Raw genomic sequence first — 14,807 nt, 5'->3', positions numbered from 1 at the left:
GGCAGGGGTGTCTTTCCTCTTTTTAAAGTAACAATGTCATGACTTCCTGCTTTCCAGTTGAATTTGAGCTGCCTCCTTCTCAGTTTGTAGCCAAATGAGATGAACTAGAGGGAGGGAAGTAATGGAGGAAGGAGGTCTTGTAAGCACCATTCTTTCCTTTGAGTGACTGAATCCAAACTCTGTGTGGCCCCCTGGACTCTCTTCTAGAAAATGGGGCCTTGCCTCAGAGCAAGGAACATGTGTTCATCTGGAACTCAGACTCTCCCGCGCTCCTGCCAGTGAACACTGTTGCCTGGGCCTCGACTCTCCAGGCAGTGTATGTGTCCTTGAGCCTGCACATGCTGACAAACCCCTGTGTTACAGGCTGCAGTCCCTGTGGCAGTAAATGCTGATTAGTGGACAAGAAAATTCCAAAATAAAACAGTCCAATCACTTACTTTAACAAAAGATTTATTTGAAACAGGTTTGCGCAGACATACACCAGTCAACAGGATTGATCAAAGCCACAAATCACTAAATTCTCCCAAAACTTCTAAAAATACAAGTAGATGCCCTTCATTTGTATTCACTCCAGGAGGGAACCCAGTGCACTATAATGTGCTGCTGTAATTTAACAACCAGAGGACATTAATAGGACGTGAAAACGGTAACACTTCTAGAGGGAGGCAACAAAAAACCCCACACACCATAGAAGCGCTCACCACTCTGCTGGGAGCCAATTAAACGTGCCCCCACAGCCCTGCTTCCCTCTACATCACCAGATTAAAACCTCCCCATCGCAAACAATATGTAAGCAATCCAGGCACAGATGTGACAGCAGACAGGAGAGCACATGGCTTTGCTCGCATGAGAAAGACGCCACAAAGATGATGCATTTGAACGACAATTCAGTGACCGGCAGCCCCATCCTGCAGCTGGCCCTGCTGCAGCTGCCTGCGTGGCCCTTGAGAGGGAGGCTCAGAGGGAAGCGGCATTGCACAGGCCTGAACTTGGCCATCTCGGGCAACGGAGGAGAGTGGAGTGGGAGGGGAGAGTAGGAGTTTCGGTACTGACATTGATTTTATCCATGAAAACCCAAAAGTATTTACTGTGCAGGGAAGGAGAGAAACTCCATGACAGGGCTGGTTTCCTTTTTTTCTTTTCTTTCTTTTCTTTTTTTTTGTTGTTGTTGGTGTTTATTGATTCACCTATAAACCACATATCAGGCTATCTCTTAAGAATACAACAGACTCCAATCCCATTAGAAGTGAGTTCGCAGCCTGCTCTCTGGGCTCTCTCCCTCTTTCCGGCCTTTTCTCTTTCACACGGAAGAGCTTACCTATAAAAGGCTCTTGATAAGCTCTCTTGACCCCCAAGTTTCCTGGGCAGGGTTATTTGGATAGTGCTATTACTCCAACTTTCTTCTTCCTCTTTCTGTCATAAATCAAAGCCACCTGACACTTTGCACCCGACTTTTAAAACAAACAGGTCTCCTTTCTTTCTTCAGCCAGGTCACAAGAACTGCCTATGGGCTAATCTTGAGAGCATGTTTTTCTTGGTCTGAGGCCTGGGAGAAAGAGCAGAGTGGATATCTCAAAGGCAACTAGAGCCCGAGATTGTCACTTGAAAATGCGCCAGCCTGGGTGTAAAAAGAATCCCTCTTTTGTCTCTCCTCAGTTGGGAGAGCCAAGGTGTTCCTCAGAGGTTAACACTGGATTATACACGGGGTGCGGCGCGGGGGAGCTCGCCCTTCTTTTCTGCTCCCATTTGTTTGTGGCTTCTGCCCATTAAGATTTATGCTGGCTCAATGCCCTTTTCTCCTCACTCAGGGTTACATCCCAGATTCACAAATCACTCATAGCCAACAAATTAAGAGAGCTTTAAACAGAACATTAGTTACAGACTGGGCATTAAATGAAGATCAGGTAAGGTGAAGGGGAATGTACTGATGGACAACTTGGGATGCTGAGAAAAAAAAATAAATGAAGGGTACAACACATCGAGCGTGCTGGTCTGTTAACACCTTTCAAGAATACCTAATGATGTCATTATGGGGGTCTTAGGCCCTCACCTCCGAAACCCCTCAAAAACCCTTCTAATAGTCCTTCTTGGCCTTCAGGATGGAAAAATGGCTAGAATGAGGTTAAATCTCCCCCAAGGCTATACTGAGACAGTTAACTGCCTTGAGCCAATGAAGAACCAAAAACAAACCCAACTGACGTAGATTTTCTTTTTTTGAAGGGAGGGGGTTTTAACTGTTCCCATCGTGATTATATATGCCCGTATAAACATTTACATGAAGAAAGCATTTCTTGAGTGTAACAGGGGATGCCATGTTTTGACTCGACCTGATAAACTCATTTCTTTGCCAAGTTATTATTTCAGACTCTGCTTAGCCACCATTTCCCTGTTCACATTTTTTTTATGGATCCCAGGAGATGAAGACTACATTTCAAATGCTGAAGTTAAATCACTCCTTGAATTACTTTGAGACGATGACCCTGGGCAGTAACTCAAACCCTGGTTGAAAAGTGTGCAGTCCTTTCACACGTTCAAAACTAAAGACCACCTTATCCTATAGCAGTGTTTTGCAAACATTCAATTCAGCTATGGTCTAAGACATAAATCCCTTGGAACAGAGGTACCTGATAAAAATGCTTTATGGTTCCAAATGACAAGATTAAAGGTCATTATTATAACAAATGGAAATTATAGACTATAACTTTCTTTTTAAAAAATTCAACCTTAAAGCCTGTAATATTTACATACATATGCATTATGACATTAGTTACCTAGACTCTTTTCCCTCCATTTTTCACTGCTTCTTGACAAGTTATAACTGATTTTCACAGCCAGCTCCCTATAGTGAGACAAACCTGAAGCCTTGTCAAGGGAAAGAAAATGTCAACAGAATTCTCAGCTGAGCTCTCCCAAAGCCCAGGTTCTCTTCTCAGGATATTCCTCTAAAAGTGTTAAAAGAAACAGCACTCCTCGCTCCAAAGCACGTTTTGTATGGTGTGCCGAACCAAAAGAGTTACCATGTTTTTGTTTTCATGTGTGCATGTGTGTGTTGGGAGATGGGTGAACATAACCCTGGTCAAGAAGCCTGGAATATTCTGCATTGAGGCAGGACAGATACATCAGCTCCACTCCTAAATTATGACCGAGCCCGTTCTGATCAGCACAGAGTATTAATCCAGACTACTCTGCTCTCCTGATACGTGTTTTCCACAGCTACCCTTGCTGGCATGTGTCAGTGTGCAGTGGAAATCCAGAACTAAGCCCACAGTATAACTGGTCTCTTCCTTTTGCAGGGTCATCCAGGAAAAGAGAGACTCAACACAGGACTGGGCTGTCTGTGTACAGCAGTAGACCAAGGGTTGGCCTGAGTGGATTCTGCCAGTTTAGCTCAATCCAGAGTCAGGCCCTGGAGCGCTAACCGAGCGTGACCTGCCAGCCCGTGAGTCAGTGAGTGTCTGGCAGAGTGACAAGCCCCATGTGGCATTTTTGCTGAGCTGACAGCCAGCGTATGCAACCCAGTCCAGTCCACCCTGCCCCAGGGGAAGGGTTGTGTGTGACACTCTGACCTCAATTTAAAGATAGGACAAATGACACAGCCCCTGAGTTGGCCCTGGCTAAATATTATACATCACACGTAGTGACAGCTGCTCCTCCTAGAAACCCAATTTAGTCATTTGGCTGTAAGAATGCTCAACCACACGAGAGGATAGAAAGGCATCTCTTCTAATGTTTTCTTCTGTGTGCATCTGTCATCATTGCAAAGATTGTTTAGTCTACTTCTCAAGAGAATAGGAAAATACACCTGTATCCTTAAATCCCAGAAAATATGAACTCTAATGTAAGAAACAAAAACCCCAAACAAACACAAACACACACTTAAATACATAATTCTGATTTGGAAGGCTTCAAGTTCAAGACAGAGCTAACTGTTTGACAAAGAATTCAATTTCTAATCCACTCTTTCCAAATAGGCTTAGTTCCCAAATGAAACAAAATATGAATAGTTAAGATGCCTAATGCACATTCAATTCCAGTTTTCGTTTCTCCTCTGTATTTTGGCCATCACCTTTCTGGGTATGCAAAGAAACCATACACCTTGGTTTGTCGTGTTAGTCATAGGCACATTTTGTGTTATAGTTCCTGCATGACAGTCCTTCCGTCTTGCTGGGTACTCTGATATTTAAAAATGTTCTATGCACCTTGGGGAGAAAGAAATGGCCCTTTTTGGAGCCTCACCTGTGAATTGCATTGTTCTGCTGCCCCTCAGGCCCTCTCTGCATCCTGGTCACCTCATAAGTGAGGATGAGTTTTCTTAGTCAATGCAAATCATATTTTAAATTATTTCCATGCCCAGTAAGTTATAGATTTCTGACAAAAAAGGGTTAGGAAGCAAAGTGCACTAAAGTGTTATTTCCTAATTGAGCACAATCATCCCTACAGGGTTGACTCATCCTCTGACTCTAGAGCTAAGAGTGACAGGTGTGCTCCTTCGCTGCACAGTCATGTGATAAATTCATTCATTTCCCCACAGTGAAAATCCAAAACATGCTCTCAACTCCCATTTTTCACCAGTAACAGCTGCCCACAAGTATTTAGGCCATCCAAAAATCTGGTTTGGCAACCAGAGCAGAGAACACAGCTCCAGGCAGGTTGTTTAGTAAGGGCTCCAGGTGCTCACATTCATGCCTGAAGACATCTAGGTTCTGTTGAGATTTAAGTGTGGGACTCTGCAGTTGGGAAAGTCAGTGATTCCGCTCTTCGCTTCCTTGTCTTAGATAATTCAGGATATGCCGTATTCTGATAGGTACCTGTGTCTAACACTGATGGGATACAGAAAGGAAACCATGTCAGTATATTTTTTAAAAAGGTGTTTCCCTGAAATGTTTGGAATTCTTTTCAATTAGAACTGTGTGTGAAGGTCTCGTTAAAGCTCTCATACACACTGGGCTGATCATGACAATTGTCTGGGTCTCAAGGCTTATTTCAGAGTTTCTACTGCAAAGATCTGGTGGCGATTCCTCTGTGTCCTCCTCTCAGTGTCTCCGTGTCCTTCCTTCTCCTTCTGAGGACTTCTGTGGTCGTCTTGTTCTCCCCACTCAATGTCCTATACTCTTGCATCTGGGTTTACTCATCCTCTGACTCTAGAGCTAAGAGCAACAGGTGTGTTCCTTCGCTGTGCAGGCATGTTATAAATTCATTCATTTCCCAACAGTGAAAGTCCAAAATGTGCTCTGAAACAAACGTGGGTTCTAATGTAAGTGGATGCCAAAGGCCCAGCAGTCTGGATGTTGGGAAGGGAGTATTCAGAGCCTGACCACGGCTGGGAGTCCTGAAGGGGTTCTACCACCACTCTGACCTGTGGGGTGGCCCCATGTCAGACAGAGGCAGAGAGACGTTTAGAATATATGCAGAAAGGCTATGTTTCTTTTCTTTCTTTACAGAACGAGAAGGGCTGTGGAAGAAGGAATTTTTCGCATCTGTATCTGAGTCTGCAGTGGAACAAGGAAAGGCGCGGGTTTGGGTTGGCTGCCCATCAGCCGCCATGCACTGAGTGGTGTGGCCAGCCATGCAGCAGGTGTGGGGGTGAGGGGCGCCTGGACACGGCGGCAGGACTGGGCCGAGTGAACCTGGAGAGGGTGCGGAAGACTCTGCCAGGGCATCAGTTGGTTTGCCCTGCTGGAAATGTGGCTAAGAGGTTCAAATAAACGTTCTCAGGTTGACCACCCCAATATAGAATTTTGTGATTTCACTGCAATCAAGAAGTTTATGCCAATTTTACACACAAAACAGGAATCAAAGCAGGAGAGCAACCTGCCTACCGTGAAGTCTGCATGTGGCCCATTGGACTTAATCTGTGAGTTAACTAAACAGGAAGCAAGTGTGCCCTGCTCCAATTACACAGGATGGGCCTCTCACGCAACATAAAACTCCTTTCCCTTTCTCCCAGGACAACTAGTACTGATGTTTAAATATTGGTGAAACATAATGTTTTTAATTTCACACCTCACAGAGCACAGTTGAATGCTTCATAACGACATAAACAAAAGTTAGGCTAAGCACTGCAGACGAGTTGGGAGGGCAAAGATAGCTTCCCCTGCGGTCTGCACTCCAGGTTTGCGAAGGAATATGTAACTAACAAACTGCTTGGCTAAGGCCACAGAAATGTGTTTCCTGGTGTTTTGGCTGCTGACGCCAGTCTTTTCTGACAAAGATATGTTAACACTGGGTGCAACAAACTGAATCTCTTTCCTAAGATCAGTCAGGAAAATTCATGTCTTATTTCTTCCTGGATTTCTTTTTGGTGGTGTCATAAGCACGGATGACTTCTTCCTGACTAACAGCTCCGTGTTCTTCTTGAGAAAAAGCATACCCATCTGAAAGTGAAGCACACAGGAGAAACTGGTTAACAGGAGAATTGGGGGAACACACTAGGTTTAAAATAAGCTGCTTTTTTTGGCAGCATGCGGGTGAGTGCGACATCTGGCCTCCTTAGCCTTGGATAGGTGGAGGCTTGAGATGAAGAAACCTGTGGCCATAGAGGGGCCGTGGCGGCCATGTGCAGGCTAACTGGGGTCCCATGGTTCTAGCTGCTGATGCTGGGAAGGGAAAGGCTCTGAGGGTAGGTTTCCTATTTCTAGGGGGCTGCGGCTGAGCTCAGTGTGGGAATCACACACAGTGGGTCACTGGTCCCCGACTCCACTTTCCCACTGCCAATTAAGAAAAAACACTCCTGTCTGCCTGATGCTGTAGGACAGCCAGCTAATTTATGAAGCTGTAAACATGCCAGGGAAACACACACACAACACTAATAGTGCAAGCTGGCAAAATGCACGTGATGCCTGGAGCCTTCCTGTTTATTTATTTGAGACAGAGTCTTGCTCTGCCGCCTAGGCTGGAGTGCAGTGGCGCGATCCCAGCTCATTGCAACTTCCACCTCCAGGGTTCAAGCAATTCTCCTGCTTCAGCCTCTTGAGTAGCTAGGGCTACAGGCATGCACCACCACGCCCAGCTATTTTTTTTTTGTATTTTTAGTAGAGACAGGGTTTCACCATGTTGGCCAGGCTGGTCTCAAACTCCTGACCTCAAGCAATCTGTCCACCTTGGCCTCCCAAAGTGCTGGGATTACAGGCATGAGCCACCACACCCAGCCCTGTTTTTAAATCAGACTGATCTGGACTGGTAATAAGTAATCAAAGTAGGGTTGTTTCCATGTAAATAAAGAAAAAGGTCACACAATAAACTCAAAAGGAATTTAGTGATTGATTGGACCTGTGGCCACACAAAGACTGTTCTTACACAATCAGTTCATATACTATTAATAAAATAAATAATAGCCAAGACTCATTAAATGCCATGTGTCTAAGACACTGTGCTATAAAATAAAGCTCATTTAATCCTCCCAGAAACCCTATGAGATAGGGGATTATACTCCTCCCACTTCACAGATGAGAAAACTGAGGCACAGAGATTTTTGTGACCTGCCCAAGGTCACAGACCTCGTGAGTGGCAGAGCTGGGAAGCAAACCCAGGGTCCACACTCTAGAGCTGAGAAACAGCTTTAGTGTTCACAAGCCCAGAGTGGGGCTTTTCTTCCAACTGGCCCTTCCCACAGAAAGACATTTATAAGGCCTGCTCTCCATTGGCTAACCCTTCTGTGTCAGGGGTCTGGAAAAGTCCCACAGCTCAATTAGACATTCTGGCCAAAAGACAACACAATAAAAAAACCTGACAACCTTGAATTCCATCCATGCATGCGTACAACTTATCAGGGGAGCTGTGAGTTCACTGTCATACTCTTTAAAAGGAGAAAAGAAGTCGAAAAGTGTGCCCATGAATCAGTTCCTGGACTGCCTGTTAATTTCCTGAGGCATCTGGCTTAAAAAGGAAATTTCTAGAGTATCAAGACATACAGTGACAAGAGAGAAGAGTCCTCGTGGGATGGAGAAGAGGAGGAGACTTTAAAAGAAGACACTCAGGCTGTTTTCTTACTCTGTGTGTTCCCATAACTGAGAGTCCCGGTCCTGGGCTGGCTTCCCAGCTCTTCCAGAGAGCATGCCTTCTGGCCACAGCCTGAGAATTCCAAAGGCTCAGGGGGGTTATCGGGGGAGGCAAGGGCTTGTCTGCAGAGGTGGCCTGAGAGTTGACTGAGGACATGGGCTGAGCAGCAGGGAGGAGGGCCCAGACCAGTGAGGCCACGGGAGGAAGAGACAGTGGGCGGGAGAGAAGGTGATGCAAGCTGAGCCAGGGTGAACAGAACAGAGAGGAATCTTCCACAGGGGGCTTTTGTCTACTTGTTCACCTCCATTTCTAGCAAAACAAAACCTACAAACCAAAAATTCCCACCACATGGTAGCCACAGTGAAGCAGCTCCCAGACCATTGTGAGCCCTCAGACAGCTGGGTACAGGAGCAGGTGGGTGTCTGAGCCTGAAGGCAGCATCAGCCTGGAGGGGAGCTCACTTGGGGGCGGATATGCTTGTGCCAGTCTTGGGCCCACACCTAGTGCACTTGAGCTTCCTGCCCAGGTAGGTGGCTGTGCTTTGATTCTCAGGGCTTTAGAGTTTTCACATGATCTGCTTCCAAGCACCGAAGAGCAAATGCCACCACTCCTGTTCTCCTAAGAGCTTTTGGATTTTCACCAAGTTGCTTAATCAGAGATTAGCAGCAGGGACAAGGAAACCTCCGTTGCCCAGCTTTGGAGGAGCTGCCCCAGCCTCCTGCCTCCCTCTGGCACCGTGTGGCACACATACTCTCATCCCCAATCCTGTACAAGCTGCCCTTTATGAAGCATTTTTACTGCAGTCCAAGAGGAGACGTCTTTCCTTGGGATGTTTCAAAGCAAAATCTAGCAAATAACACTGCCTCGTCTGCTCCAGTAACAAGGCTATGTACTGTGGTCAACTTGGACAATTTCCATTCTCCAGTTCTTTAACAAGGAACGTTTCTAGTCCACATCTGAAGTCTTCCCGAGGGGGCCTGGCAGAACGGCAGCTGCAATGGCAGGGTCGTCACTGGCTCCACAGCTGCTGCACCACTCCCGGGGGCTGCTCCTCAGTCCTACAGAAGTGGTTCTGAGTAAAGAACAGTCACCCCAAAGAATGGGACATACTCTTTATAAACTCTTCCGGTGGCAAGCTGAGGACTACTGAGCTCTCCACCCTGAAGATGTCTTTCTCCACTCGCTTGTTTTCATCTTAGATTCTGGTGGCCCCAAGTGGCTGCAGCATGGGGTCGGGGTGGTGGCCAGGAAACAAAGGGTGGCTCTAGTCCTTGCTTGCTGCTACTTGTCCATGTGACTTTGGGCTCTTTAAGCTCCCTGGGTCTTGATGTACTTTTCTGTAAATTAAATGGCCTGGACCAGGCAAGGCCCAAGTTCTCTCAACCTCCAGTCCTCTCTATGGGCTCCAGGACATGTTCATGGCCCGTCACACCCAGGCTGCAGGATTCTCTCCCTCTGTCAGTGCTAGTTCACACTGCACCAACACGGAGGCCTCTGCATCCACGCCAGGAAAGAAAGGGTCGGTGTCAACAGTCCATCCAAAAAGAACAATTAACTACCTATTATATCTCTTTTGGCCTGCTTTTTTCTCCTGGTTGGGGGGAACTCATGGAGACATAAAAATAAATTAGCGAGTGTCCTTTCGGGAAAGGTATCTTAGCCTTTGGAATAGTCTACTCCCTGTTCAAATGGAAGGTGCAAAAGCCTTTTCTTTTATTTATCTTGTTTTCCATAACACGCCTGTGTCTACTGGAAACCCAACTCCAGGGGTTTCTTCAGCTCATAACTCTGTCACTTCTTCTGTGTGCATTAGTGCCATGGCCACAAGGGCCTCCCACGGGATTGCAGCGGGATAATTTGGCCCCTCTGGGATGGGAAGGGTTTCGAGGTTTCCCTCTGAAGAGACAGGCAGAGAAGAGTTCCCCCTCCTGTTGTAAACCTCCCAGGGTAAGTAGAGCAACCTGAGGTCTGTGCTAAATGTCTCCCACCATCCTCCCTAGTTCCCATTGGCTGCACCTACCACCACATTTCCAGCATGTTGTATGCTAAGACTTTCTTAACCTTAACCGAGAATGAAAGTGGACTCCACAATTCAAGAGTAAAAGGAGAATGGCCTGATAGGTTTATCTTGGGAGAGGGAGTCCTCCCATGTTCAGATAAAATTTCAGATTGAACATTTTCCTCTTAGAAACCAGGCCTGGCGGGAGTTAGAGCTGTCATGGGAGGAGTTTTACTGGAAAACCAGACACCATCACCCCTCAACCAGTCCTGCCTGCCCAGCCTCTGTCCCACCGGAAGAAGATACAGACCTGCTCCCCAGCTCTGCCTAATGAACCTTTAACTGTCATTTGCATCCAAACGGGGAGCTCGGAGGAAGCCTCCAGCTGTTTGCACTCCCTACTTTCACTCATGTTTCAGGAAGTCCTAACAGCCAGAAAAGTCCTGATGGGGGCCTGGAGGGAGCTCTCGTGGACCCAACTAACTGAACTTTCCCTGGCTGGCTTCCTAAAGCATCTGCTTTCTTAAATAGCCACAGCCAGAATGGAGAACAGAATCGTGTAGGTGAAAGGAGGTGGGAGGATAGACGGATTTCTTAGTTGTTTTGTCTTCTCCGGGTAGAACATTTGGTGAAATCCATAAAATTATGTCTTTTTTTTTTCATTATTTTGGAATAAAACTCCCCTTAAGTAGCATTCCTTTGAATCTGTGCTCTGATTGCATCTTAATGAAAATAGCAGTTTCCTGTCTGGAAAGATTCCTAATAGCCATAGAAATGAGAAGACCATGGGGACAAAGAGGAAATCAGACTCTGTAGGAAATGCTGATTACAAATATTGTATGTTGGTGGCTCACAGGAACTAAAATACTACCAAGATTAGAGTTTTTCCTGCCAGTTTCCTGGACAGACCCAGGCGGAACATCAAAGGCTGAGACCTGCTATATGCCCGTCCTGCACCCCAGGACCAGCTCTGACCACCCGACGATCTTCTCTGGCTGTTAGTGACAGAAACGTCCTAAATTATCCATCAGGTTCTGGTATTAGTCACTGAGTGTTTAAAAAATGTGGTGTGATTTTAGAAGCCTTCTTATTTCTTATATTTATTCAGTAGATTTTTTTTTGGCCTTCAAAATATTGACTTAAGAAAAGCATTTAGCAGTTGTCTTTAAGACATTTATGACTCTCCCATAAAAATTCTCATTCGGTCTTTGATCACAACATATATATCGTGTATATTCTGTCTATGGTTATTTTGAAACATTCATCAGAGAGGCAACACGGCTCAATAGAACAGACCCTGTAGAGTTCTGGGAACCTGTATGTGTTTTCTCTGTGTCTGGCATACAGAAGGTGCTTTACACATGCTGTCATGAAGACTCACAGGACTGTGTAAGATGTATATCACTGAAATTCTTTTTTCTCCATAGGAGAAAATAAAAATTTAGAGAAATTAAGTTTCCCAAAATTATTCAGCTAATGGCAGAATAACAATACCCAACATTTATTGGACCCTATATTGCCTATGTAGACACTTTATCTTTATGATCTCATTTAATCCTCCTAATTGAAACCAACCCAATAGTCCCATAGACAGTTTTGTTTTTGTTTTTTTGTTTTTTTAACATAGAAATGACCCTTCTGGTCTTAAAGCTTGACATTTGTATTTGTTTTATCTGAGTTCCTTCCTTAGGTAGGGACCCACAGGCCTCTCGAAAAGTAGCAAAGATCTGAAACTCACCCAATGATCTCATCCAGACAATGAGATGCTAAGCCCCTCATTCATCTTGATTGCTTCCTTACCCCTACTGATTCCTGTTTTCTTACACATTGTTAACATTTCTTCCCTGCTATATAAACCCCTAATTTTAGTCAGTCAAGGATATGGATTTGAGACTAATCTGCCACCTCCTTGGCTATAGCACCAGATAAAGCCTTCTTCCTTGGCTATAATTGTTGTTTCAGCGATTGGCTTTCTGTGCAGCTGTGGGTGGCAGGACCTACACTGAACCTCTGGCATCCAGTAAGTTCTCATATTACCCAACTTTACAGATGCAGAAGCAGACATTAAGTAACATGCCCAAGGTCACGAAAAAGCAGGGGAGCAGGGACAGGAATCCAGGCAGCCCATCTCCAGAGGGCTGCCCTACAGTTAGCACTCCTGTCCCATCAAACCTCTTGACTTGACCTCTCTTTTGGGCCAGAGTCTGAGGCTGCAACCCAGACCTCATGGCATGCCACTGAGCAATGCTGGGCCAGCCACTTTCTGACCTGAGCCTCTGCTTTGTGTCCTTGGGGTGGCATTACCTACCTCCCAGGGCAGTGGAGCATTAAAGGACAGTCCCCTTCTTCTCATACGATATTCCACATGGGAAAGTGAGGACAGGGGGTAGATTACTGAAAAGCAATGATATTCTGTCTCCCTCCTTCTCTCTCCATTGAGAAAGTCTGCAAATACCTGTTGACAGGCAGAGCTCAACAGAACACAGATCCTTCACTGCCTGTACTGTGTGAACAATGATTCTTCACGTTCATAAATCTGTCTCTTTCTTTCTTTTTTTTTTTTTTGAGACCGAGTTTCGCTCTTGTTGCCCAGGCTGGAGTGCAATGGTATGATCTCGGCTAGCCGCAACCTCCGCTTCCTAGGTTCAAGTGATTCTCCTGCCTCAGCCTCCCAAGTAGCTGGGATTACAGGCATGTGCCGTCACGCCCGGCTAATTTTGTATTTTTAGTAGAGACGAGGTTTCACCATGTTGGTCAGCCTGGTCTCCAACCCCTGACCTCAAGTGATCCACTCACCTCAGCCTCCGAAAGTGCTAGGATTACAGGCGTGAGCCATCGCGTCCAGCCCAACTCATCTCTTTCTACCAGTCGTTTCCCTCTAAACTCCTCCGGAAGGGAAAGGGAGGCAGGGAGTAGGCATGGGAGGAAAAGCTGGCGTGTGCACGTGATGGGGGTGGAGAGGGGGCTGGGGAAGGCCGCAGGACACAGAGAGGCAGGGCTGGGTTGGCCTTGGCCCTGGGGAAGGTGGCCTGGATCTGCCTCAGCTGGGATCTGATGACTGGATTGCTAAAAACAAGCCCATGAGCTCCCCCTGAGCTCCAAAGCCGGGGGCAGGGGAGAGGGGATGTTTCACAGCCTCCCACTCTCCTTTGGAATCTGGAGGTGGGGGCGGGGGTGGCGGGGGGACGCCAGGCTTAGACGTGGGGCAGCCTTCCTGGGAGAAGCATGATGTTTTTCCCCAATGATGGTCATTGTTTCAATCAATATGGCAATACTACACAAAACAGTTCATATTGCTATCTTTAGGGGCAACAGTTTAAAGGTCATACTGCTTCAACCTTAAAAAAGTCCTCTTGGGAGGCTGACGGAAGGATCATAACCACATCAGGATTTTAAGTTTACAGATTTTGTGGTCCCAGGGAATTGCCTACACTCAAGCTGCACGTTCCTGGGGCCAAATACACATTTTGCAGTTCCACTTCCAAACGCACGCCCCGCCCCCACCCCCCGTCAGCACTCACCCGGCCCCCCATCAGCGCCCGCTCCCCCAACTCATCAACCCCCGCCCCCCACCGACACCCACTCCTCCATCAGCCCCCGCCCGCGGTACTCACGCGGGACGCCCTGCTGCAGGGAGCTGCCCCGGAACAGCGTCGGGGGCGTCTTCCGGCCCAGCCTCTTGATCAGGCGGTCGCGCTCGTTCAGCCTGCGGTTAAAGCAAGCGCGTCAGTCTCTTGTCACCTGAACACTCGGGTTGCACAAGGAGACAGACAGAAGGGGGTGGGGTGAGGTGGGGGATCACCTCCCCACGTCGGGTAAGGCGTGGTGCTTCACCAGCTGCCCGTGATTTCCAGCAGATGCCATCTGGGCGCCTCAGTGCTGGCTCCCTGTTGTGGAAAACGCCGTTTCCAGTCCCTCCCTTAGCCAGCGCCTCCTCCTCGCTGAAGTGTGCATGTGCCCGGTCCATACCCGCGGGACCGTGGGCTTTCCAGGACACTTCTGCAAGGAGAGGCCTGTTTCCGGGTAAACGTCTCCGCGCCTCACTCCTGCCTGCAGCCCCCTGCCTGCACGGGGTGAGAGCCCCGCGGAGGCCTCAGGACCCCAGCCACAGCCCAGCTTCGTTCTGCAGAACTTGATTATTTTGAACCCCAATGAAAATCAAGGCGAGTTTTCTTCTAAAACAGACGGCTAAGGAGCAGTCTCTGCCTTTCCTGAACCTATTCCCTTCAAGGTTGCCACTGCTGTGAAGACATGTGGAACTGTTCTGGAGCTTGGCTATTTCTATACTATTTTATTTTTTTAAAAAATGGGGTCTCACTGTCATCCAGACTGGAGTGCAGTGGCACAATCATAGCTCACTGCAGCCTCAAACTCCTGGGCTCAAGCAATTCTCCCACCTCAGCCTCCTGAGTAGCTGGGACTCCAGGTGTGCATCACCACACCTGGCTAATTTTAAACATTTTTTGCAGAGACAGGGCCTTGCTTTGCTGCCCAAGCTGGTCTCAAACTCCTGGCTTCAAGTGATCCTCCTGCCTCGGCCTCCCAAAGTGCTAGGATTACAGGTGTGAGCCACCATGCCCAGTCTGTTTATTTCTATAAACCCAAAGGGACTGCTTGAAAACTGCCCAGGCAGGTCAAAGTGCTTTGATTTTTACTATCAGGCTCTCATTTCACTTGTCATTACAGGAGTTTGCCAGTGACCTAGAGGCATAATAGATTATGGGCTGAATGGTGTCCCCTCTAAATTCACATGTTGAAGTCCTTACCCCTAGTACCTCAGAATGGGACTGTATTTGGAAACAGGGCCTTT

General features: G+C 47.1%; 1 protein-coding gene across 5 annotated transcripts in view; it reads right to left on the bottom strand.

The window, feature by feature from the left end:
• Positions 1 to 433: 433 nt before the first annotated feature.
• ATP8A2 (ATPase phospholipid transporting 8A2) overlaps positions 434 to 14,807 on the bottom strand; it is a 652,717-nt gene continuing 638,343 nt past the window's right edge. For all 5 annotated transcript variants that reach the window (XM_031001328.3, XM_055359710.2, XM_055359711.2 and 2 more), the window contains 2 exons: positions 13,612 to 13,703; positions 434 to 6,374 (listed from right to left, as the gene is read on the bottom strand). In XM_031001328.3, coding sequence (XP_030857188.2) covers positions 6,277 to 6,374; positions 13,612 to 13,703 — 190 coding nt within the window. In that variant the 3' untranslated portion in view covers positions 434 to 6,276. The remainder of the gene's footprint in view (positions 6,375 to 13,611; positions 13,704 to 14,807) is intronic.

This window comes from Gorilla gorilla, chromosome 14 (genome assembly GCF_029281585.2).
Source record: "Gorilla gorilla gorilla isolate KB3781 chromosome 14, NHGRI_mGorGor1-v2.1_pri, whole genome shotgun sequence".
Lineage (NCBI taxonomy): Eukaryota > Metazoa > Chordata > Mammalia > Primates > Hominidae > Gorilla > Gorilla gorilla.
The sequence above is the reverse complement of the archived record's forward strand: the minus strand, read 5'-3'. Positions and strand labels throughout refer to the sequence as shown.